Genomic DNA, 26,075 nt, shown 5'->3' on the forward strand with positions numbered 1-26,075 from the left:
TTTAATGATCTTTCCACTGCGTTCCTACAAGGTTGGGTGTCACCAAGCATTGCATGGCAAAAGTGAACAAATAATTGTTTCACATTGTTACATTTTTCTCAGTCCTTGATGCTCATCCAGTATTGGATGAGCAAACATTTCCTCCAATTAAATATTGGGAAGACCAAAGCCATTGTCTTTAGTCCGTACCACAAACTCTGTTCCCTAGCTATCAACTCCATCCCTTTCCCTGGCAGCTGCCTGGGCTGAACCAGACTGTTCACAACCTTGGTGTTGAATTTGACCCTGCGTTGAGCTTCCAACCATATATTTGCACCGTCACGAAGATCACCTACTCCCACCTCCATAGCATTGCCTAACTCTGTCCCTGTCTCAGTTTATCTGCTGCTGAAATCCTTTTCTGCGCCTTTGTTATCTTTAGACTTGGGTATTTCAACGCTCTCCTGACCAGCCTCCCATCTTCCACACTCATCCAGAGCTCTGCTGCCTGAATTCCAACTCACACCAAGTCCTGTGCATGCTGACCTACGTTGGCTTCTGATCCTGCAATGCCTCAATTTGAAAATTCTCATCCTTCTTTTCAAATCCCTCCATGATCTCACTGCTCCATATCTGTAGCCTCCTCCAGTCCTATAGCCCTCTGAGATCTGAGTGCTCCTCCAATTCTGGCCTCTTGTGCATCTCCTATTTTAATCATTCCAGCCTAGGCTGTAAGCTCTGGATTCCCTCCCTAAACCCCTCAGTCTCTCAACCTCTCTTTCTTCCTTTAAGATACACATTAAAACCTACCTCTCACCAAGGTTTTGATCATCTGTCCTTATATCTCCTAATATGGCTTGCTGTCAAACTGTGGGACATTTCACAATGTTAAAGGCACTATATAAATGCATGTTGATGTTTGCCACTGCTATCCCAGTCCAATCTAGAATTGCTGTGCTAAAATAAAGAATCAAGGCCACCTGACAATCAAAATGAAGTTTACAATTTGGTTGTAATTTAGAAACTTAGAATCATAGAATAGAAAGTTTAAGGCACAGGAAGAGGCCACTTGGCCGATCGTGTCTGTGCCGGTCAAAAAACGATCCACCTATTCTAATCCCACCTTCCAGCATTTGGTCCATAGCCCTGCAGATTACAGCACTTGAGATGCATATCCGGACTCCTTTTGAATGAGTTGAGGGTCTCTGCCTCAGCTACCCTTTCAGGCACTGAGTTCCAGACCCCCACCACCCTCTGGGTGAAAAAGTTTTTCCTCATCTCCCCCTCTAAGTTTTCTACCAATCACTTTAAATCTATGCCCTCTTGTCACTGATCTCTCTGCTAAGGTGAACAGACTTTTCACCTGGGCCCCTCAAAATTTTGTACATTTCAATCAGATCTCCCCTCAGCCTTCTCTGTTGCAAGGAGAACAACCCCAGCCTATCCACTCTTTCCTCATAGCTGCATTTTTCCAGTCCTGGCAACATCCTCGTAAATCTCCTCTCTAGTGCAATTACATCCTTTCTGTAGTGAGGTGACCAGAACTGCACACAGTACTCAAGATGTGGCCTAACCAATGAGTTATACAGTTCCAGCATAACCTCCCTCCCGTTCTATTCTATACCTCGGCTAATAAAGGAAAGGATTCCATATACCTTCTTAACTACCTTATTGACCTGTCCTGCTACCTTCAGGGATCTGTGGACATTTACTCCAAGGTCCCTCACTTCCTCTACACTTTCAGTATTTTCCCATTAATCGTGTATTCCTTTACCTTGTTTGACCTCCCCAAATGCATCACCTCACACTTCTCCAGGTCGAATTCCATTTGCCACTTTTCTGCCCATCTGACCAGACCATCAATATCTTCCTACAGCTATCCTCCTTGCTATCTACCACACGGCCAATCTTTGTGTCGTCTGCAAACTTCTTGATCATGCCCCCTACATTTACGTCTAAATCGTTAATATATACCACAAAAAGGAGGGGATGCAGTACTGAGCCTTGCGGATCGCCACTGGAAACATCCCTCCAGTTGCTAAAACGCCCGTTAACAATTACCCTTTGTTTCCTGCCACTGAGCCAATTTTGTATCTACCTTGCTTAATTTCCCTGGATCCCATGGGATTTTATTTTTTTAACCAGTCTGCCATGTGGAACCTTGTCAAAAGCCTTGCTAAAATCCATGTAGACCACATCAACTGCACTACCCTCATCTATCTTCCTTGTTACTTCTTCAAAAAGTTCAATCAAGTTGGTCAAACAAGATCTTGGCTTATTAAATCCATGCTGACTATCCTTGATTAAGCTGTGCCTTTCTAAGTGACGGTTTATTCTGTGTCTCAGAATAGATTCCAATAATTTTCTCACCACTGAGTTTAGACTGACTGGCCTGTAATTATTTGGTCTATTCTTCGCTTCCTTTTTAAACAGAGGTACAACGTTAGCAGTTCTCCAATTTTTCAGCACCACAACTGTATCCAGTGAGGACTGAAAAATGATGGTCAGACCTTCTGCTATTTCCTCTCTTGCTTCTTGTTGCCTAGGGTACATTTCATCTGGCCTTGGTGATTTATCAACTTTCAAGGATGCTAATCCCATTAATACTTCCTCTCTCCCTATGTTTATCACATCCAATACTTCACACCCCTCCTCCCTAAGTACAGTATCTGCATCATCCCCTCTTTTGTGAAGATGGTCTCAAAGTATTCATTAAGAACCACACCAACATCTTGCGCCCCTACACGTAGGTTACCTTTTTGGTCTTTTATGGGCCCTACTCTCTCCTTAGTTATCCTCTTACTCTTAATGTATTGATGAAACATTTTTGGGTTCACCTTGATTTTGCTTGCCAATATTCTTTCATGCCCTCTCTTTGCTTTCCTAGTTTCCTTTTTGATTTCACCCCTCCACTTTCTACACTACTCTCTGCTTTCTATAGTATTGCGTTCTCGGTGTCGACATAAGCTTTCCTTTTCCGCCTTATCTTACCCTGTAGGCTCCTTGACACCCTTGACACTTATTTTAAATGTGAAAAAATGAATAAGTTTAATAGGGGACCTGTGATTTTCCAGATATGTCTTTTCTGTTTCTGCAGCTGTAGCTACCCTAGCACCATTGCATAATTTCTAGCAGGTATTAAGAGTGTGTATTTGGGGAAGGAAGAAGGCTTTCTGTTTATAAATTACACTGATCTTGTGACTGTCATGTGTTCAGCTTCTTTGCATGCAGACAGTAAGACAGACTCCTTCTTTATTTATTCAGTTAAGAAATTGGCTTTAAATATGCATTTTGGATGAATAAATGCATGAATACAATATTCATGTCTTGCACTTCTTGGAAGAAAAAAGACCAGATGATTTTTCTGTGCATAAAATGTTACACTTTTTGAAAATTTAGAACATAAGCAGCAACTTGCATCAGCACTAGCGATGTTGTACAGCATTGCTCATGGATTCAAACATGAAAGGTTTAGTACTCGGGCCTGAAGTACTGAAATACTTTCTCCTAGGTTTGTTTCATGAACCCCAGGTATCATGCTCTGCAGCAGAGCCTTTGGATATCTCTAACCTCTGTCATTTTGGGCAGTAGCGTTCGTCCAGACCTGCAACTCCTCATCCAGCCTCGGTACCCATAGCTTTGATCCTGGTCTTGTACCTAATCATGTATTGTGACCTTGACCCCCTTATGTGTGTCAGCCATGGCTCAGTTGGTAATCTCTGAGTCAGAGGTTGTAGGTTCAAGTCCCACTCCAGAGTCTTTAGCATGTGATGTAGGCTAATACTCCAGTGCAGTCTTGAGGAAATGCTGTACTGCTGGAGGTGCCATCTTTCGGATGAGATATTAAACTGGTGCCCTGCCTGACCTGTGAGGTGAATGTAAAAGATCCCGTGATACAATTTTTAAGAGCAGAGGTGTTCTCACCGGTGTCCTGGCCAATCCCTCGATTAACATCATTAAAAAAACACATTGCTGTTTTTGGGGGCTTGCAGTGCACAAAATTGGCTCCCACGTTTTGTATTACAACAGTGACTAAACTTCAAAGTACTTGAGTGGCTGTAAAGCGCTTTGGGATGTCCTGAGGCCAGGAAAAGTGCACATCATTTCTCGCCTTGCTTTGAGGATGACTAAGGAAAGAGTAGGGCCAATTAGAGATCAAAAAGGTAACCTGTGTGTGGAGGCGTGAGATGTAGGCATAGTTCTTAATAAAAGCTTTGCATCTGTCTTTGCAAAAGAGGGGGACAATGCAGACATTGTAGTTGAGTGTGAAATATTGGATGGGATGAATGTAGAGAGGAAATATTAATAGTTTTAGCATCTTTTATAGATAAATCACCAGACCCGGATGAAATGTATCTCAACCTGTGAAGGGAACAAGGGAGGAAGTAGTGGAGGCTCTGACCATCATTTCCTTATCCTCTCTGGCTACAGGTCTGGTGCTGGATGACTGCTAACATTGTACTGGTGTTTACTTAGTCTGTCCTTTTTAATTAAAGGCCAGTCATCCTAGCCTCGTTAGCGGGCAATTATTGGAAAAAATTCTAAGGGACAGTTAAATTATCATTTAGAAAGGCAAGGATTAATCAAGCATAGTCAGCATGGAATTGTTAAGGGTCTGTTGCGTCTGACTAACTTGATTGAATGTTTTTGGGGAGGTAGCAAAGCAAAGTTGAGGGTAGCATGTTTGTTGTTGTTTACATGGATTTTAGCAAGGCTTTTGACAAAAGCACATGGCAGACTGGTCAGAAAAGTAAAAGCCAGGATCCAAGGGAAAGTGGTAAGCTGGATCCCAAATTGGCTCCATGGCAGGAAGCAAGGGCTGTTTCCAGTGGGGCTCTGCAGGGCTCAGATCTAGGTTCTGGGCTTTCATGGTGTCTATATCAGTGATTTCTACTTAAATGTAGGGTGCATGTTTAAGACATTTACAGATGATACAAAAATTAGCCAGGTTGTTGAGTATAAAAAAAAATTCTTTCATAGGAGGGTCGCTGGCCAGGCCTGCGTTGTTGTCCATCCTGAATTGCCCTTGAGGAGATGGTGAGCTGCCTTCTTGAACCGCTGCAGTTCACTTGGGGAGGAAGAAAGCTGTAGACTGCAGGAAGATATCAATGGACTGGCCAAGTGGACAGAATAGTGACAAATGGAATTCAGTCAGTCAGAAGAAGTGTGTGGTATTGAATTTGGGGAGGACAAGCAAGCAAAGGAATACATGATAAATGGGAGGGTAATGAAAGGTATACAGGAGCAGAGGTACCTTGGAATGCATGTCCACAGATCCCTGAAGTTAGGGTAGGAAGATGAAGTGATTAAGAAGACATATGGTATAACTTCTTTTCTTAGCCAAGGCAAAGAATATAAGAGCAGGGAGAGTTGATGCTAGAACTGTATAGGACACTAGATTAGATTTAGATTAGATTAGATTAGAGATACAGCACTGAAACAGGCCCTTCGGCCCACCGAGTCTGTGCCGAACATCAACCACCCATTTAGACTAATCCTACACTAATCCCATATTCCCACCAAACATCCTCACCTGTCCCTATATTTCCCTACCACCTACCTGTACTAGTGACAATTTATAATGGCCAATTTACCTATCAACCAATTAGATCACAACTAGAGTACTGCATACTTCTGGTCACCACATTACAAAAAAGATATGATTGCACTAGAGAGGGTACAGAGGAGATTTACAAGGATGTTGCCAGGATTGGAGAACTTTAGTTAAGGGGCAAGGTTGAACAGTTGGGGTGGTTTTCTTTGGAACAGAGGAGGCTGAGGGGAAGATTTAATTGAGGTGTATAAGATTATGAGGGGCCTAGATAGAGTGAATAGGCAGGACTTCTTTCCCTTAGCAAAGAGGTGAATAACCAAGGGGCATAGATTTAAGGTAATTAGTAGAAGGATTAGAGGGGAATTGAGGAAAAATGTTTTCACTCAGTGGGTGAGGGGGTCTGGCACTCACTTTCTAAAAGGGTACAAGAGGCAGAAACTCTCATCACATTTGAAAAGTACTTGGATATGCACTTGAGATGCCTAATTTACAGGGTGGTGGACCAAGAGCCTGATAGTGGGATTAGGCTGGATAGCTCTCTTTCAGCTGCCACAGACACAATAGGACGAAAGGCATCCTTCCATGCTATAACTTTCTGTGATTTCTATGATATGGCTCTAAAGTGAGAGAGTGTGTAAGAGGTAAAAGTGAAAATATGTTAATCTCTGTTCTGCAAATTCCCTCCCACTTCTCTTCCAGCATAGAGTTGGGGTAGCGGGAAAGGGAATGTTCCTGCTTCTTAAAACCTGTGTGCATGTTTGTCTCACACACACTCACCCGCGCTTGCTCTGTCTCCCTTGTGGACTCATAACTTTCGCCTAGCGTTACAGCAATAATTAAAGCTCAAATTCTTCATTGGCTGTGAAGCACTTTGGGATGTCCTGAGGTTGTGAAAGGTGCCAAATAAAGGGAAGACACTCTCTCTTTCTCCCCCTCTTTTTTTTTCTCCTTCCCTTGGCCCCTTCTCTCTCTCTCTCTCTCTCTCTCTCTCTCTCTCTCTCTCTCTCTCTCTCTCTCTAAGAAGAAAGAATTTTATTTATGCATTGCCTTTCATGACCTCAGGACATCCTAACGTGCTTTACAGACAATGAAATACTTCTGAAGAGCAGTCACTGTTGTCCTCTGGGAGACGTGGCAGCCAAATTGCACACAGCAAGCTCCCACAAGCAGCAATGGAATAAATGATTAGATCATCTTTATCCCTCAACCAATTCCTAAATCATATCGGGCAGGAATCGTGAGAATTCTGCTGTTCTTTGAATAGTGCCGTGGGAATTTTACATCCACTTGAGAGGGCAGACAGGGACTTGATTTAACGTCTCATCAGAAAGATGCGCAGCTTGTCTGTACAGCACTCCATCAATACTGCACTTGGGTGTCAGGCTAGATTATGTGCTCGAGTCTCTGAAATGGGACTTGAACCTACACCTTTCTGACTCTGAGGCACCAATGCTACAACTGAGCCAAAGCTAACAGCTTAATGGTTGTCATAAGAATCTGAAAGATGAGAAACTGCCAATTGATCCATAACATTGTATTTCAAGAATGAAGATTTTGAAGCCATTTTTTGTTATTCTGTGATACTCCTTGTATAATGTTGTTATGAAGAACTTGCATTTTTATAGCACCTTGTATTTCAACCGTTTTCTGCATGATGCCTATAAGATGGATAGTATGAAGGAATTAAATTTTGGTATAGTGGTATTGAATGATTTTTTTTTTTGCAATAGGTGAAAGACCGAGGTCCTGAAGCCACTCGTCGTTTTTTCAACTGGTTCTATTGGTCGATTAATCTGGGTGCTATTGTCTCATTGGGTGGCATTTCATATATTCAACAAAACTGTAGCTTTCTCCTTGGATATATTATCCCAACTGTTTGTATGGGGATCTCTTTCCTGATCTTTGCATGTGGCAAGTCAGTCTTTGTCTCAAAGCCACCCGATGGCAGTTCCTTCTCAGACTTGTTCAAGATTCTTTTTTACTCCTGCTTTTCAAGGAAACCCAGTAGTGAAGAAAATACCAGGTAAAGGATGCATGGTAATCATGAGGATTTTGAATTGTATTTTGAGGCTATGCTGTGCAGCTAATCGTTTTTTGATTTTAATGCATCTAAGTATTTTAATTACCCCTTTGTTTTTTGTATTACATGTTATACATATTTGTAAATACAGAAAGTTTACAAGTACAGTGCATACTGAAGATGTAGATTTGTGTAGCTTTATAAAACTCTAAACTTACACTACCTACATAATGTTTCATAAAGAACTTGCATTCTTATGGTATCTTATGTCTCACTGTTCAAATTTTAAAAGGTAAATCATTTTACAGACACTTTTAATTTTGTATTGAACTTTAAAGCCCATCTTATCACCCCATTTTTAAGCTGTCTGAAACTGAATTAGCAGTTTCAATCAATATTTTCAATGAGCAGTCATCAGGAGGCCACTCGTTTTTAAGTTGTTTTCATATTCTGTTGTTTCTAGTTTAAGATGGATGGATTTAGGTATTACATTTTTGGAAAATTTGTTTGCATTATTTGTAATTTTATCTTCTCCTGGCTGGTTTCTTTAGTTTTAACATAATCAGAAGGCAGACAATGTTTTATCACTTTTATAAATAAAATGAACTATAAAATATTAATTTTTACCGTCAGCCAGAGCAGTGGAATCTACCCATCACCTATTAAACCAGGTTTTCTGGATCTAGCCAAGACTGTCTATGGTGGACCATTTCAAGATAACAAAGTGGAGGATGTGAAGGCCTTTGCCAAAATTTTCCCAGTATTCCTGGCACTCATTCCTTATTGGACAGTTTACTTCCAGGTCAGTTGTCATTTTGTATGCTATGAAAGGACAAAATATTGAATTGTTTGCATTGTACATTGTTTAGATATTCGAACAAAGTGTCAGCAGTAGTGCTGCCTTTCATATTGAATTCTTTAATGACATTATATATAAACAATTATAAATAGCATTGATGTCTTTTGTTTTTGGGGAAGGAGCATTGTGTGTAGCTAATTTTCAAGTTTTATTTGCTTTTGTTTGTTTTATAGATGCAAACCACTTACGTTCTGCAGAGTCTTCATCTACAGATCCCAACATTTTTTAACAGTCATAATCACAGCAATGTTAGCAATTCATTCGCAAGTTGCAATCATCACATGGTAAGATACATTGAGAATTACACCTGTTTAATGCAATTTGAAAGAATACACAAATTTAGGGTTATGACTTTGAATGCAGGCTATATCAAATTTCAACAATGAGTGTCAGAAGTCAGTTTCCATATATAATTTTCTCAGTAGTGCTATTGAGTAGGAGCAGCAATGTTCATTAAAAAACTGGGACTGATGCCCCATGCATTTGGAGAGGCAACCAAAAGAGTAATTACGTCATGCATGTCCATAGGTTGGGACATTTAGGGAGTGGAAGCCTAGGGCAGAATAACAAATAGAGGAGAATTTAGCTTGATAGCCTCAGATAGGGTTGGGCCTTTTCTGGGAGAGGGAGGAATGAATGCTAAAACAGCGTGCGAGCTGATGCATAATCTAGAGATTTCCTTTTTAAGAATTGTGATGTTTTTGTGTTAATGTATAAGTTTAATTGTTAAATGTATATAATGCAATGTGTCAAAACTCATCTAGAATATTATGTCCAATTTTCGCCCTCTCATGATGGGTCATATAGAGGCCCTGGAAAAGGCTCAGAGGAAGGCCACTAGAACAATCCCAATTTAAAAACCCTCAGTTCTCATAGGCTTAAAGCTCTTCTTTCCCCCTCTGGAAAAGCTTAGACTTTGGACTGATGTAATTGAATTGTTTGAAATGATGAAGGGACTAGACTCTGTGGACAGACTCTTTGAACTAGATAGATTAGGGGTCATGCATTTATGCTATGTACATATGGAGTTAGATGTCAGGAGCTTTTTTCTTACACGGAGGGTTATAAATGCATCAGACAAGTCGCTGGCATGTGTGATGAGCATAGACTCGTTGCAGTAGTTTAAAAGGAACTAAACAAGTTTCTTGATGTCTCTAATATCACTGTATAAAAGATAGGTGTGATGTTTGGATATGTACCTCATGGTCATTGTGATGTCCTGAACTAATCTTGATTGTCTTAAAAGAGTCACAGAAATTTCCCACTTTTTTTATCTGAATTGGCGTAGGATTATTTTAATTTGCTTTGTTACCTCTCTCAGGAGATTATATGATGCATCATAACTGGAACAGACGTGATGGGCCAGCCAATCTTTTCTTGTCTGTCTCTTTGTATGTTTGTGTGTAAATTAACATGACTTCCAAAATGAGCATTGATTGTGGTGGTTTAATAGTAGCTTTTCCCCATCTGAACTAATTCATATTATTCAGTGAAGGGCTCTTTTTTGAGTCAAGATTTTTTTCCCTTCTCATATTTTTCATGTGTGATGGAGTATGACAGTTTCAATACTCCTGTTCTACAGTATTTACATTGGAAAATTTGTTGGTAAGTAATTTGTTGGTTGAGGGGTGTGAGGGGATACTTTTTATGTGAGGGAAAAAAGGTTTAATGTTAACATTAGGTAAGTGACCTTCCAATTGATGTACCTTTTCCTCATATTTTCCAAGGGCAATTGAGGAAATAGGAAACTCATTGCTTAACATTGGCTGTCAGGAACCTTGCTTAACAAACAGTCTTGTGCAGTTTAAATTTTAAAAAAGTTCTCCAGGTAGTTGAACATTTCAACCTAAAACTGAAGATGAGGCTGTTTTATCTTAGATATTTATTTAAAACTCAATAACTGATCTAAACCATAGAAGGCTGTACATGTTACTTCATTTATTACATGGTTTACTACTAACTGTAGCATTAATGACTTGTGGATACTTGGGCTTTATCCCAACACAAACTTGTGAACAAAGTACACCTTTGGAATCAGTTTAAATTTACCATGTATTCCACAGTCAGTGCACCGTCATAGGCATCCTGCGAATAATCAACAGATCAAAAACAAAGTCCTTTAATTAAATCGTGTATTCACCAAAACTTGGTAACATTCTGTGAAGTTTTATGCATAAGTAGTACACCGAGGAAGAGATTATTTGAAAGTGCTGATGTCAAAAGGTGAAGTTACACTGGATCAGAGGTGAGCTGGCAAGATGGATACAGAACTGGCTCTGTCATAGAAGTCAGAGGGTAGCAGTGGAAGGGTGCTTTTCTGAATGGAGGGATGCGACTCGTGGTGTTCCGCAGGGATCAGTGCTGGGACCTTTGCTGTTTGTAGTATATATAAATGATTTGGAGGAAAATGTAGCTGGTCTGATTAGTAAGTTTGCGGACGACACAAAAGTTGGTGGAGTTGTGGATAGTGATGAGGATTGTCAGAGGATACAGCAGGATATAGATCGGTTGGAGACTTGGGCGGAGAAATGGCAGATGCAGTTTAATCCGGACAAATGTGAGGTAATGCATTTTGGAAGATCTAATACAGGTGGAAAGTATACAGTAAATGGCAGAACCCTTAGGAGTATTGACAGGCAGAGAGATCTAGGCGTACAGGTCCACAGGTCACTGAAAGTGGCAACGCAGGTGGATAAGGTAGTCAAGAAGGCATACGGCATGCTTGCCTTCATCGGTCGGGGCATAGAATATAAAAATTGGCAAGTCATGCTGCGGCTGTACAGAACTTTAGTTAGGCCACACTTAGAATATTGCGTGCAATTCTGGTCACCACACTACCAGAAGGACGTGGAGGCTTTGGAGAGGGTACAGAAGAGGTTTACCAGGATGTTGCCTGGTCTGGAGGACATTAGCTATGAGGAGAGGTTGGATAAACTCGGATTGTTTTCACTGGAACGACGGAGGTGGAGGGGTGACATGATAGAGGTTTACAAAATTATGAGCGGCATGGACAGAATGGATAGTCAGAAGCTTTTTCCCAGGGTGGAAGAGTCAGTTACTAGGGGACATAGGTTTAAGGTGAGAGGGGCAAAGTTTAGATGGGATGTGCGAGGCAAGTTCTTTACACAGAAGGTGGTGAGTGCCTGGAACTTGCTGCCAGGGGAGGTGGTGGAAGCAGTTACGATAATGACGTTTAAGAGGCATCTTGACAAATACAAAGGATGGGAATAGAGGGATACGGTCCCCGGAAGTGCAGAAGGTGTTAGTTTAGGCAGGCATCAAGATCGGCGCAGGCTTGGAGGGCCGAATGGCCTGTTCCTGTGCTGTACTGTTCTTTGTTCTTGTTCTTTGTCTTTTTTCTAAAACCTGTAGGGAGGGCTCAAGTGCAAAGTGAATTCAGTTAAGAATCTTGTTGCTGTAATCGTCATGAAAGTTTTGGTTACATAACCAAACCCACTCTTACCCAATTTTGTTAACAAAACGCAATATTCATATCCATACAGAAAACATTGCTGCTACTTTCTCTTCCCCTTCCTCCAGCACTCTTGAAGGAGCAGTTTTGCTTAGTTCCTCTTAATTTTAATGCAGGACCGCTCAATCCACTTTAGTACAATAAAATCTAAGCCGACTCATTTATTGTATAGATGGATTTGAAAGTAAGTTTTCTGATAGCTTATTTTCTTTTAGTATCATACGTTTTGTTTTGGTTCTGGTTTAGTAATAGGGATCTGAAAATAATCTTCTGTCCCTTCTTTACATTTTTGTGTTAACCTTGAATGCATTTCAGTTTATTGCTTTGAGAAATTTCTCTTAGTATGAAATGATGGTATAATTATTCTCTCAACATTTATTGTTATGTGTGATCATACACTGATGGCACAGAAATAGTGACTGTTGGGCCTGGTTGATTCTGTGGCCAGTAAGGAAAGGGGGGGGGGGAAAAACCTTCATTCATAGTTTAGCAGCTATTAGTTATTTTCTATTTGTACAAGTGATGAGTTTAATAACTACTGTTTTTAAAAAAAAAAGTAATTGATGCATTGTTTATTTTCTTATTTTGTTGTTAAGTAGGTTTCAGTAGCCCAAAAAAATTGAGTCAAGGTCTAGGGTGGTGAAGGAAGATCACATGAGACTGCATAATAAAACCAGTAAGATGAAAAAAAGTGCAGAGGATTCTCTTTTCAATCCCATGAAATGTTGTTTATTTACCTAGATAGCTGGGCAAGTTAAAATGGTCTCTACAACATAGTGGATGAAGGCTAACCACAGGAACATAGAGTGTAGACTAACTTACTGGAATGGAAGAAAATGGTGAACCCTTCCCTCCAGGCCCCCAAAAAATCTCTACAAGAACTCTAGTAGCTTTCACAGGAATCCATGCAAGTATTACTATATTCAAGGAGTAGTTAAGCAAGTGCAGCATGTTATATACATCACAAATGGCACTTAAATGGCAATATTTCAAAATCTTTCCATATTTATATATGTGCTAAATGGTTAAAACTGTTTGTGAATCTGAAAGAAAACACAAACATCATAACTCATTCATATAATAATCAAATTCTGGAAGGACTGTATTATTCCTCGAGTTTAGAGGGAGGATCTGAATAAAAGTCCTGAATTCAGACATATTTAAACAAAATCTCAACACTAAATCTTGGTTTAGAGTTATTGTAGTTTTTTTTTAAAAAGTTGCAGATTAGTTTATTTTCTTCAGTGTTGTTATTTGCTCCTTGCAATGAATCTGCACCTTAGCAGATGCCCCCTGCTCCCCATCTGTTTGTGATGCTGTGAATACAAAATTGTTTGTTGAATTGTCCTCAAACCTTTTGAAAAGAAGTGTCATTTTGTATTTTATACTTCTAACCATGAAGGAAACACGCCAGGAATTGTGAAGAAATATATTAAAGTTTTAACCAACAACTTTACATGTTGTTTTGAACAGGGAGGCATAAACTAATTTTTGTGCTTTAACTAATAAATCCGCTAAAGTAGATGACTTTATTGTGTTTTTTTCCTTTCCTGATCAAATGCATATTTTCAAACTATTGTGCACATTTTGAGTCTATTTGGTAATGTTAGGCTGACCTCAATGAAATTGCTTTTGTAGATCAATAGTTATTTTAATTGTACCTAGGTAACGATAGGCCAGTAAAAGGAGTAAGAGCAATAGAACCATGACAATACCTACGTGGAGGGACACACTACCAGGTTTTAGAGCGAAATGTGAAATCTGTTCTTTCTCATGTAACATAGTTTATTTGTTATGTAACTGGAATATAAGGGAAAATGTTTACTCATTGATCTGCAGTGAGCAAGGAACTTCTTTCAAGGAACCAATCAAAAATTCTTAGTTACTATCTCGTTTAAATTTATTTCCAAACCAGTTATTGGATGAGTAACCCACCCCCCCCCACCCACCCTTTCGTAATTTGGATAACTTCTGACTCGCCACGAGCAATGCTTATCCTTAATACCATCACTTGGATGTCTAATTAATGTGTGAATGATAACATTGTGGAAATATTAAGACTGTTAGGCCAGGTAAAATCTTTTAACCCTTGAGATGATAAATAACAACATGATGGCTGACTAGCATTTTTTAAGCTATTCACAAGTTGCACATTTGGTTAAATGTATTCTCTGTACGTTTTGACCTATCTTGCTTCATGTTTTCTGTTTTCACGCAATTATTAGTTTCTCAACAAAATAACCAGCAATTTAAACTAAATGTGATATTTGCATCCTCCGTATAAGACATTTCTAATCATTTACCTTTTCTAATCCCAATTCAACACAGAAGAAAAAATTCCACTCTTGCATAATTGGCAGTTTAATGACCATAGAGACTGACCATTGGTCACTGCCCACCCTTTTAGATCTAGGAATGGTACGCGATTGACTTTGAAAGGAGTGTAGGGAAACTGATTTAAAAATTTGGAAAGTAATGCAGTTTAACAGGTCATATAGCTCTAAATACTCAGTCAACTAAGAAATATTCTGAAATGGTTCTGGCTCTTTTAGTTTCAAAGCTTTTAAATAGAGCCAAACCCAAGAAGGTTTTTATTGGACAAGGATTGATTTTCTCTGGACCCTGCCATCCAATGCTCCAACTCTGGATTTGTTGAATGCTGAAGTAGGTCTTCTGTGTATTCCAAGAGTAGGGGTGAAAGGCTTTATTTACATAACTCCATATTGACCCCTGCCCCCAAAATATGAGCCTTTCTAATTATAAATGATAGATAAAATATCTTCAACCCATTATCATGTTTTATTGCTTAGAAATGAAATTATTTCTAAATGTGTAGATAGGAAACAAAATTAACAAATTTCCAAGTCTTAAGCTGAGTTAAATAATTTATTAATGGGAAATAGTTTGTATATGTTGCAGAAATAAAATATTTTGTATATTTTATATACAGCTATTGCATTATAGTTTTTACTTTGCTTGTTTTAATATGTACCTATTCAGTTATTGGAGTACGGAGAAGGGCTACAAGATTGATCCTGGAATAAAGGATTAATGTATGAGGAAAGATTGGTTAGTCTGGTGTTTTTTTCTGGAAAAGAGAAGACTTGAGAGAGCATATGCTAAGTGTTCAAAATTAAGACAGGTTTGAACAAGTTGGATCTAAGTAAACTTTTATGTTGTGTACAGAATTAAAGCACAAGGGAGGGGTCATATTTACAAATTAAGGACAACGAAAGAAAATCAAAAATACATGAACATTTTCACTTTCCAAAGGGTTGTTATGTATGCAGCACAGGTGGTGGAGCAGGAAACCTTAATGGGCTTAAAAGAAGGAAGTAGTTAACCAATAGAATTCGGGGTTATTAGAAATGCATCAAGAGAATACTGTGGATAAATGGGCTGGATCGAATCTCTGCCTTCTGCCTGAAGCAGTAACTATGCTACTGTTAGTAATACAAAAAAGATTGAATTTCCAGAAATGGTAAAAGTTTTCAATATTAAATGCTTTTTATAAAAGCCACAGCATGTAGAGTTCTGTATATTTTAAAGCCTCACCTCTGCAGGTGTGATACAGTCCTGTAGCAAGAAGAAAAGCTAGCGTGACTATTAAAAGCATACTTCCCTTTCATATTAAATTTCATTCTCTGTTCCTTACTATACCATTATTATTAAGCACGTGGCCTCTTTTCTTCCATTTTTCAAATTTATGCTTTAGATTCTGATTTGTAACTACATCAACAATATTAAAACTTGGATTTGCAGCTCAGAGAATTATACTTCTACTTGTGATACTGGATCGTTTGAATTGAGTGTTCAGGCTTACTGGAGAGGTTTTATTGGTTCCGAGTTTTGCAATTCTTCCATCTTCTTGGCAGCATGCAATATTCTATATAATTAGGACAGATAATCAGTACTTTATCCAAATGGCCACTCTATACATATGTATTGACAGGGTTTCATAGCTGAGCTTGGTCCTGCTCTTGCCTGATATCTACAATCAAAGTTTCCAGTAGAAGTTACCAAATGGTAATTTGGAGTTGGCATCCCCATCACAGACTTAATTCTACTACCCTTATTGCTATCATGGGTGAATGAGCTAACTAGCACTTTTGAAAGATCTTCCTAGTTTGTATGGCTGTGTTCTGTTATGGCATTTACTGAATCCGTCATCAGTAAGCCATATTTTTATTTAATAGAATACACTACTTTGGTATGGAGCAATTACAGTACACTCACCAGGAAAAGTTGGCTGTAACCATTAATGAGTTAAGACTGTTGCCTACTTAAAAACTCAATTATATATATATATATATATATATATATTAAAATACAGGCAATCCATAGTATCTCAAACAGATCATAGGCAAGCTACTATTCAGATGTGATCTTCAGTTGAAACTGGAAGGTTAGTGAGCTATTTAATGGAACTGAAGGAAACAAAAGGAGTGGGAGTGCCAAACCAGTTTTATTGAGAAGATGGTTAAAAGTGAAAACTCTGATTTTGTCTTCAGATGTTCTGAATGATGCTGTGAAAATGCATCAAATTTCTTTGAAAATAGTCAGAGATAATCAGCAAATCTGAAATAAGACGACAATCTAGGAAATGCACAACAGGCTGTCAACATGCAAAGAGAAAAGACAGACCAACACCCCAAATGCAAATCCCTATCAGAATTGTGTTCTCACATCTGCAATGCCAAACCATCGCCATCCACCACTCCAAGATACTGATTGACCTGCTGTGCATCTTCAGTCCCAGTCTCTCAAATTTTGAGAGATAGCCAAGATTGGAAGTCGCTAAAGTCAATGCTGAGCTCCGGGACAGAGGGGTTCCTGATGAAAATGGGATCCTGCTCCTGGAGCAAAAGAAGTATTCGTGCTTCAGACAACACACACAAAACCAAATGCTCAAAGTCAGATATGAAAATGGAATATGCTAGAACTACACAGCAGGTTCATGAGCATTTATAAAGATCAAAGGCAGGTTTAATGTTTTGGATCTACACCCTTTATTAGAACCAGCAAATGGCAGAGAAGTGAACTAAACAAAACAAAGAAGTGGATGATGCAAAGAGGAACAGTTTTATTGCTTTTATTAATTAATGCTCTTCCTACAAGCAAACTTCCTCTCTGAGTTGGGTCATCTGAGGAAGGGTTTTTCTGTTGCCACTTGAATGAGCTTCCCTGTATGACTATGATGTGTGACATTATTGGCAGCTATTGAGATTATCTAAAGGCTAAGCTATCACATTCTTCAAATTGACAAAGATGTGAATGATGGGTCCAGCAGGTCCATAACTTTAGCATCCTTGCAAATCAACACTCAGACAAGACTAGTATACAATGGAAATTTTATGAATTGGGTTTTTATTGACCCCAAAGAACATCAGAAGCAACATCACTGCAAAAAGCCATAAAATAAGGGTTCATAAAATAAAATAAAGCATAGAAAATTAATAAACCATTTTGCTGACAAATCATTTAGTTCCAAAAGAAAGATGGAACTTGAAACATGGTCAAGGTTAACCAATCTTAAAGAACTTGGATTGGAGAGACATTGTTGGAGATTTTGTAACCTAAGTATAGGATTTTGAAGTGTACTACTAAATTTATTTTAGAAATAGAAGACCAGCAATCTTCACCCTTTGTTAAGTAAATTATAGGACAAATGTATTTAAAACTGACATTCGTGGATAATTTATTGTGTATTTCAGAAATATTGAAATTTGTCATAAAATTGTGTTTTGTGTTTGGAGGTTCCATGAAAAATGAGACCTTGGAAAGTACACCTCTATCTGATGCTGATTTGGCAATATTACTAGAACATTATATTAATGGTTGATATGGTGAAACAGCTTTTTTATGCTGCCTTATGAATACTGTGAAAGCTGTGCAGAATGTAACTTTTTTTGTGGACACCAATATATATATAAGTATTGATAATGCTTGCAGTGATTTGGTACTCATAGCATAATTGTTCGTATACCGCTGGTGGGGTTAGAAACCATACTTCTGGTAGTTTTATAAACTCAAATATTTTTCTGCTAACTTGATGCCAGTTTTCATTTTCCACTTGTATTTAAGGAAGTTTGTTACTAACCTTTTTAAAGTTGAACAGAAGACTAAATAAAAGTATAAACCTTTGACATCGGCACCCAAACACTAAAATAGCAAAGTTTTTTTTAAAAACTGAAGATAGATAAAAGGCCAAAGCCACCCATGCAGCACAGTTTGAAAAGGATAGCATGGAAAACAAAATAAAATGGAAATTCGTGCTAAGGTGATATCCAGCTTGGCCATTTTAGTCACTGTTTTGAAGCTTTATGATGTAGGTTTTTTTATAATTCAAAAGCTGTCACTGTAGCAGTAATGTTAAATTATGTCAAGTTGTAAAAAGGAACTTTAATATTACATTTCAATGTTTTGTATTGCCTTAAATGGCAGCAGTTGCAATTTAAGTATTGTCGTAAGGCTGAGACAATATTGTAACTGCTTGAAATGATAGCATGGTACAAAGCAGTAGCTTACTCCACATGATTCAATCTGTGTAATGGAAGGATAGCTGGAGATAGAAGTTTAGTTCTGCTACTCCAGATGTTGTTCACCAGTGCTTCTTGACATAGGTGAAACTGGACCTAAAGGGTTTTCATCCATGCTAATCGGATAAGTAGCATACTTCTGACAAATGCACTCAAGACAGCTAAGCATGACGCTTCGACAATCTGCCTGCTTTTAAAAAAACTACAGTGGGTTTGGGCTTGGCTGTGTTTGATTTGTACTCATAAAAACTTTCATGTATTTTGTTTGCAATCTGTCATGGGACAAAGCAAGTAATTAAATTGCAGTACTGAACTAACCTGAACATCTTAGCTTGTTTGAATATTTTTGACTGCTTTTGGACTCATGAGCCTACAAGAAACTTCTATCGCTATATCTTTGACATCATGTAATCCTTGTGCATGAATAGTGTTGGAACTGGTAAAAGATCCCAAGAGTAAACTTACAGCAGAACTGACCATATGTATAGCTAGATAGATACTAAATTAAATCTGTAGAAGCATACAAAAGCCCCAGGATATGAGGGAGGATTTGTCAGGAAAGATAATGTGATAAATTAAAGAACAAAATTAAACTTTTCAAAAAATGTCTTGGGGATATATTAATCACCAGCAGTTTCAATAGCTGCATTAATTTTTTCATCAATCTAAAAAAAAAATTCATCTAATTTTGTGCAATTGCGGATGAATTGAACTTATTCCCTGAGCACATTTGTCTGATGGCCTTATCATACAGAACAGTAGGCCTTTATATTGCAGTTCAGTGTGGCCTCATGATTTTTCAAAATTATGCGATTGTATAGGGAGCTAAGTTGACTTGTGCTTTAATGTAAGGGCTATCATTAATTATGCCAAATACTGTAAATTGGCAAGCTTTTCATAGGAGGAAGAGAGTGATTCCCTTCTAGTACCTGTAACTGCTCTCTAGTTAACAAGCTGAATTCTGTCCAGGAACAGTCTGATTATTGACATTGAACACATTCACTGAAGTGTTTTTTGTAGTTTATTTAATATTAAGATCATATGTAATCAATTTCTTCAAACCTTTTGAAGTAAGGATCAGTCTGGCTTAACTACTTTGCATAATTAACAACAACAGGCAAATGGGAGAATATAATATATTGAGTAAAATGTTAATGCCAGTATTTGGCTGTAGATTGTGAAATCAGTGAGCCAACTGCTGTGGTGTAGATATTTTGTCACTTGGTGTTTGTCAACCATTACAATCAGCAAAATTTTCTGCAGGGTGCTACTTGATGGTGCTGTTTACTATCTAAATGGACACAGAAAATTAACTAGTCTTCATTTTGAGTTTAATCATTCTAATTTAACTTTTAAATACCCAGAAATATTTATCTATGAAATAGAACGGATGTAGTTTTTTGAATGATAGTTTATGCATTTTGTATTTGTCTGTCGTGATATAACTGTACTGAAATACCATAGATCACAGCGTATAAGTTGACTGTTTTCTCCTCCAAATATCGTTCCAATGCAGAGTATAAAATGTGATCTGTGGGTGGTCATCATTTTGAAATGCAAAAAAAAAAATTGGCAATTCATATTGAAACAATGTGGCATGGTTTATTGAATAAATAAATTATACAAAGATACCTTTACCCATAATCAAAGCATTTTAAAACCCATCAAATTCATTGTCTTCGGCATCCAACGCAAAGAGTTCATTTAATTCATTCTGAGTCACTTTGGCTATAGCATCATTGTAAGGATCCCACTCTGGATCAGATGTGACGCTTTCAGTTTCATATCATCCCTCCACAACAAATCATCTTCCTCTCCATCCATTGAATTGGATATTTCGCACTTTTGAACGATCTCTTGACAGTTTGTGCACTAATAGCATCCCACTATTTGATGACAAAACCACGCATCAAGTGGGGCAGCTGCATATTTCCACTCTGTGAAGGTTTTTCTCCATCAACCGTCACCTATTCCATCTTTTGATCTCATTGCTTATATGGGAGCTGAATATGTCCCACACTTATAAGCTGCATTCTTTACGTAGGCCACCGGGATACCTATTCTACACATTATCGATCCATAATTTCATTCCATCCTCATCCATCCAGCTGTTGTCATGGACATGCACAAAAACTCCTTCAGGGAACTTGATCTTTGGCATGGTTTTATGTTTGAAAATTGCCACAGGTTTTAACTTTGTTCCGCCAGCCATACAGGCTAGTACCACTGTGAATCTTGTCTTCTCACGTCCTGTAGTTTTCATTAGAACTGTTTTCAAACCTTTCCACTCCACAGTTCTGTTACTGGGCATATCTAAATTCATGGGTGTTGCACCCATGTTGCCAGTGTGACATAATGGGTACCAGTAATTTTGGCATCGAGGTCTTTTGGTAGTCTCTGAACAATCTTGGTCTTCTGCCACAACACTAGACATTTTCGTTCCAGGAAGCGGCTACACCAACTTGCTGTTGCTCTAAAATCGGACTGCTGGACTTTAGGTTTGATTGGCCCACTTAAGTGCACATTGCATTTCTGGTGACGATGTAACCATTCCAATACATACTTTTCAAGATCAGGCCTGTGACTGGTCCCTGTTCTCATAGTGCATTTGGTCTTGGGCATCATCTTCAGGGCGGATTCCTCCTCCTTCCATTCTTGCACCAGTATTTCACTTGCACTGAATTCTCTCGCTGCAGCACAGTTATTTGATGAGTTAGCAAATGTTGCGACCTTTAGCTTGAAACCAGCTTCATATTTCATTCATTTTGCTAGGGGACCCATTTCTTTTTGTCATTCACCCTGTGGGTTCTGCTCTGTGTGGGCATATCTTAAACTCCTGCGCATCTTCACAACACAGCCCATATCGCTTGCTTGATGCCTTGTGCCCAGTTATAAGGTGAGTAAAACATGCATTTATAGGGCGAAAAATTGAGGCTGACTACTAATGCGAGTGTAGCATGTTATGGCTGTAAAGGGGGATCAACTTATACACTGGGTATATGCAGAAAAATGATTTTTAGAGCTGGAATAATGGGGTCATCTTATACGCCGCAATCTGTGGTATTTGTATTTCTTGACATTACTGGAGTATATGCATCAGTCAAGACTTTCATGAGGTGGGAGAGATATATTAAAAACCCAGTTTTCTGTTGCATGACATTTGAGAGGGAGCAGTAGGATACAACCTGGCCATAAGTAACACCCCTAATAGGAATATTCACTGATCTGTTTTATTTATTAAAATTACAAAGCTGTTTTATCTTGAATATTACGGTACAGTTTCTGACAATTAAACTGCAGTTTGTTTTACAATTATGTCTTCACTTTAATAATTTCTGATTTTAAAATTCTGTTCCAACTGTGCTTTTTTTTTTACAGCTTCCAGCAGCATGGTTCACCATGTTTGATGCAGTACTTATTCTGGTCCTGATCCCACTGAAAGACAAAGTGGTAGATCCTATGTTAAAGAAGAAAGGCCTGCTGCCTTCGTCTTTGAAGAGAATCGCTGTTGGCATGTTTTTTGTCATGTGCTCTGCAGTGGCTGCTGGTAAGATTGTTTTGTACATTTTTTTCAAACATTTTTATTTTATGAAATAGAAGACCCTTTCAGATTATAAAAATGACTGGCTGCTACCAGAGTATTTGTAAATTGGAGGACCAAATATCAAAATATAAATATGTTTCTATGAATTATTTTTCAAATACACATTTTAAACATTTCCCAATCATATGGTGTAAAGTCTGTTACAGGGATGGCCACTGATTCAGAATCCAAGGGCATACCTAACATAAAAACCTAACCATGCAAGATGTATTTTTAATTGAAAAATCAAGGTGAAGAACAAAAGCCTATAATGCAGGACAGCACACCAAGGTTAAAAAGAGATTAGGTTAAACATAATGTAGTGATTTTAGGTAATCTTAAACTTGGATTTTAAAAGTCTGAAGACAATAGGATGAGAAAAAGACAAAGAGCAAGGAATTGAGAATAAGGCCAGTACAGATCTTGAGTTTGAGTAGTCCTTTAAATTCCTTTTGGGGGTCATCGGCAAATGTTCAGTGAATTTAGAAACCTCTGCTGTCTCTGTTACTCATCTGTGTTGGCTATGCACCCCTCTGTCTAGAAGAGGAACTGCAACTTGGAAGGTTTTAATACTGAGATTATCTGGAATTGATGGACCAGATTTATTGGAATTAATATTTGAATTGATACCAAGATTGTTGCTGCGCTTGCAAATTTCATTATCAGTTACGACCATTCAAATTTCGTGATCTGCTATGATCATCAGGCTTGAATAGCTTCATACTACTCATGCTGATAATTCCAGTAGTTATCCTGACAATTGGACTTTTTGAAGTACAGCATCAGGATCTCTATTTTAAGTAAAGGCTTGCGTATCAGGGAACTATTATGTCATGAGGGATGGTGCAATGAAGACTCCAAGGGTATTATGCTTTTCTTAACTATTTATGGTGCATCACATGAACCATGCATGACTGAGATCTTGGCAGAAGACTTGTGGAATGAGGAAGTGGGCCATATGATTGAAATAAACTGTATAATTATTATGTTCAGGGATTATTTTCTTCCTGCTATTGTAGTCCTAAAGGAGACTGATCAAAAGGATGCTAAACAGTGGTAAAATAAAGTCTCTCTCAATGACTTTGTAGGTCACAATTTTTAATAGTGCAACTAGACTAGGGTAAAGTGGTGGAAATTCTAGTAGTTTAAAAAAAAATGTTTAGTGTACTCCTAGATTTATTTCTTGGCTAAATTACTTTTATCCTGTATTGAATAATACCACAGAGACAACTTGCGAATTATGAAGTTGTAATTATACCGTAAAAATGCATTTACATATCCCAATCACAGCTAAAGAGAAAATAGCATGACAATGTAGTTGAAAATCAAGCCAGGAATATATGAGATTTTTGAGTATATCCTTGTTGGATGGATATAGCTTCCAACCATCATGTAATTATCTTGTAGTTCAGGAAAGTTGCGCTTCTTGAAAGAAAGTTTGTTTTTGAAGTTAAATGTCACTAGAAAAATTAAAACAAACACACAATTATGAAGAAAGGTTCTCAGTCAAAGTAAAACCTTGCCTAGTCTCTCAGCAGATGTGTATTTCCAGCATTTGCTGTTTATCAGATTTCTAGCAGCCCTTAGTATTTTGTTTTTTATTGGTAACATTTGGTTATTCCATGAGTCTTTCATTTTTAAGTTTTATTAGATTCTGGAATCCAGCTATTAGATGATGCTGCATTGAATCATTTTGCGAAGCAACAGATTTCATTGGCGTGGAATGAATTTCATATATTTATTTGAATTATTGAGCTTACGGGTTGGATTTTGTGGAGGAGGCTGGGCTGCACGCTCTGGGCCTTTTCGTGCCCCCCCCCCCCCCCGGTGCAATCCTCCATTGTTCTGGAGGCAAAGTTTCTGGTGCCGGATCTTCAGCCCTTTAAAGATGGGGATCCTGCCTCCAAGAGCTGCGGCCAATCACAGGCCCGGAAGCTCAGCAGTATTGGGAGTGGTGGCCACTGCCAGTACTGCAGAGGCCTCAGACGCAGGCCCAGCTCTGGAACCCAGAACTTAGGCAAGTGTGGTGGGGTTGCTGGGGCCAGTCTGGAAGACCCCGGTGGGTTGGGGGGTGTGGGTGGCCGTGAAGTTGTAGGTTTTGCCTGTGGGGCTCCTCTGGGCCACAGATGGCCAATGAAGGAGGGCACCCCCCCACCCCAAGCCCACAGGGTGGGTGCTTTACAGGGTGCCCTCCCACACGGTGGAGGCATCTCCGCCATTGGTTAGATCCCAGCGGCGGTGGGAAGAGGCCCACAGTGGCTGTTAAGAGGCCACTTAAGGGCCTCGATTGGCCTCTGGATGGGAAGGCCGTCGTTGGCCTATCCCGCAACGGGAACATCACTTGGCGGCAGGATGGTGACTGTCTCTCTCTTTCTTGGTGTACGTCTCATGCGGCGCTCCATCTCTCGGTGTGTGTCTCTCGTGCACGCGCTCTCTCAGTATGTGTGTCCTGCAAGCGCTCCTCTCTCTCTCTGTGTTTCTCACACGCGTGGGCTTTCTCTCAGTGCGTGTCTCTTTTGCGCGCACTCTCTCTGTGTGGGTGTGGCTTTTGCGCATGTTCTTTCTCTCGGAGGGTGTCTCTCACGCACACGTGCGCTCTCCCTCGCTGAGAGGGCGCCTCGCGCATGCTCTCTCTCGGAGGGCATCGGTCTCGCGCGTGCTCTCTCTCGGAGGGCGTCGGTCTCGTGCGTGCTCTCTCTCGGAGGGCGTCGGTCTCGCGCGCGCTCTCTCGGAGGGCGTCTCTGAGCGCGCGCATTCTCTCTCTCGGAGGGCGTCTCTCGCGCTCTCTGAGGGCATCTCTCGTGCGCGCGTGCTCCCTCGCTCTCGGAGGGCGCCTCGATCGCTCGCCTGCGCACTCTCTCGGAGGGCGTCTCGATAGCTCGCCTGCGCACGCGCGCTCTCTCTCGGAGGGCGCCTCGAGCGCGCGGCGCTCTCTCTCGGAGGGCGCCTCGAGCGCGCGGCGCTCTCTCTCGGAGGGCGCCTCGAGCGCGCGGCGCTCTCTCTCGGAGGGCGCCTCGAGCGCGCGGCGCTCTCTCTCGGAGGGCGCCTCGAGCGCGCGGCGCTCTCTCTCGGAGGGCGCCTCGAGCGCGCGGCGCTCTCTCTCGGAGGGCGCCTCGAGCGCGCGGCGCTCTCTCTCGGAGGGCGACTTGAGCGCTTGCTCGCTCTCGGAGGGCACCTCGAGCGCTCGCCTGCGCTCCCTCGCTCTCGGAGGGCGACTCGAGCGCGCGCTCTCTCTCTCTCGCTCGGAGGGCGTCTCTCGCGCGTGCTCCTTCTCCCTCCCTCTCTCTTTCGGAGGCCATCTCGTACGGGCACGCTCTCTCTCTCGGAGGGCGTCCCTCTCGCGCATGCTCTCTCTCTTGGTGTGCAACTCACGCACCTGCTCTCTTCCTCCCTCTCTCTCTCTCGGTGTGTCATGTGCACGCTGCTGTGTGTGTGTGTCTCACGCGCACACCCCTCTCTGCGCTTTTCTCTCACGCGAGCGCTCTCTTTCGGTGTGTGTCTCGTGCGTGGGCACCTTCTCTCGGTGTGTCTCACGCGCGTGCGCCCTCCCTCGGCGTGTCGCGCGCCTTCCCTCTCGGCATGTCTTGTGTGCCTGCGCCGCTCTCTCTCTCTCGGCGTGTGCTCTACCACCCAGTGTCTGGCATGTGTGCATGCTTGCTCTCTCCGTTGTGTGTGTTTCTTGCGTGCATTGTCTCTGGCACGTGTACGCCCTCGCTCTCTCGGTTTGTGTGTCTCACGCACGAGCACACTCTCTCTCTCTCTCTCTCTCTTTCTATCGTTTGCATACACTCTCGAGGTGTCTCGCGCGCATGCTCCGCTCTGTGTGTGACGCGTGCGCTCATTCTCTCCTGGTGTCGCTCTCCCTCGTGCGCCCGCCGCTCTTTCTCCCGGTGTCTCTCTCCCTCATGCACTCTGTCATGGCACATTGGCTGTTCAGTGGAATATTTTAATATTTATGCCAGGTACACCTGTCCTTGCTGGATGAACAACTTAGACTAGACCAGTGCGCGTATAGTGTGTTTTTACATTCATTGTGCACCAGTACCAGCTGGTGATTGGCATGAGTCTA

The 26,075-nt window shown here is 40.4% G+C and overlaps 1 protein-coding gene across 1 annotated transcript in view; it reads left to right on the forward strand.

Annotated features, from left to right (window-relative positions):
• The window catches only part of slc15a4 (solute carrier family 15 member 4), a 79,399-nt gene that overhangs the window by 1,837 nt on the left and 51,487 nt on the right, over positions 1-26,075 (forward strand). The window contains exons 2-5 of the mRNA XM_068055064.1: positions 7,264-7,556; positions 8,187-8,355; positions 8,586-8,696; positions 21,802-21,970. Coding sequence (XP_067911165.1) covers positions 7,264-7,556; positions 8,187-8,355; positions 8,586-8,696; positions 21,802-21,970 — 742 coding nt within the window. The remainder of the gene's footprint in view (positions 1-7,263; positions 7,557-8,186; positions 8,356-8,585; positions 8,697-21,801; positions 21,971-26,075) is intronic.

The sequence above is a fragment of the Heterodontus francisci genome, chromosome 23 (assembly GCF_036365525.1).
Source record: "Heterodontus francisci isolate sHetFra1 chromosome 23, sHetFra1.hap1, whole genome shotgun sequence".
Classification (NCBI taxonomy): Eukaryota; Metazoa; Chordata; class Chondrichthyes; order Heterodontiformes; family Heterodontidae; genus Heterodontus; species Heterodontus francisci.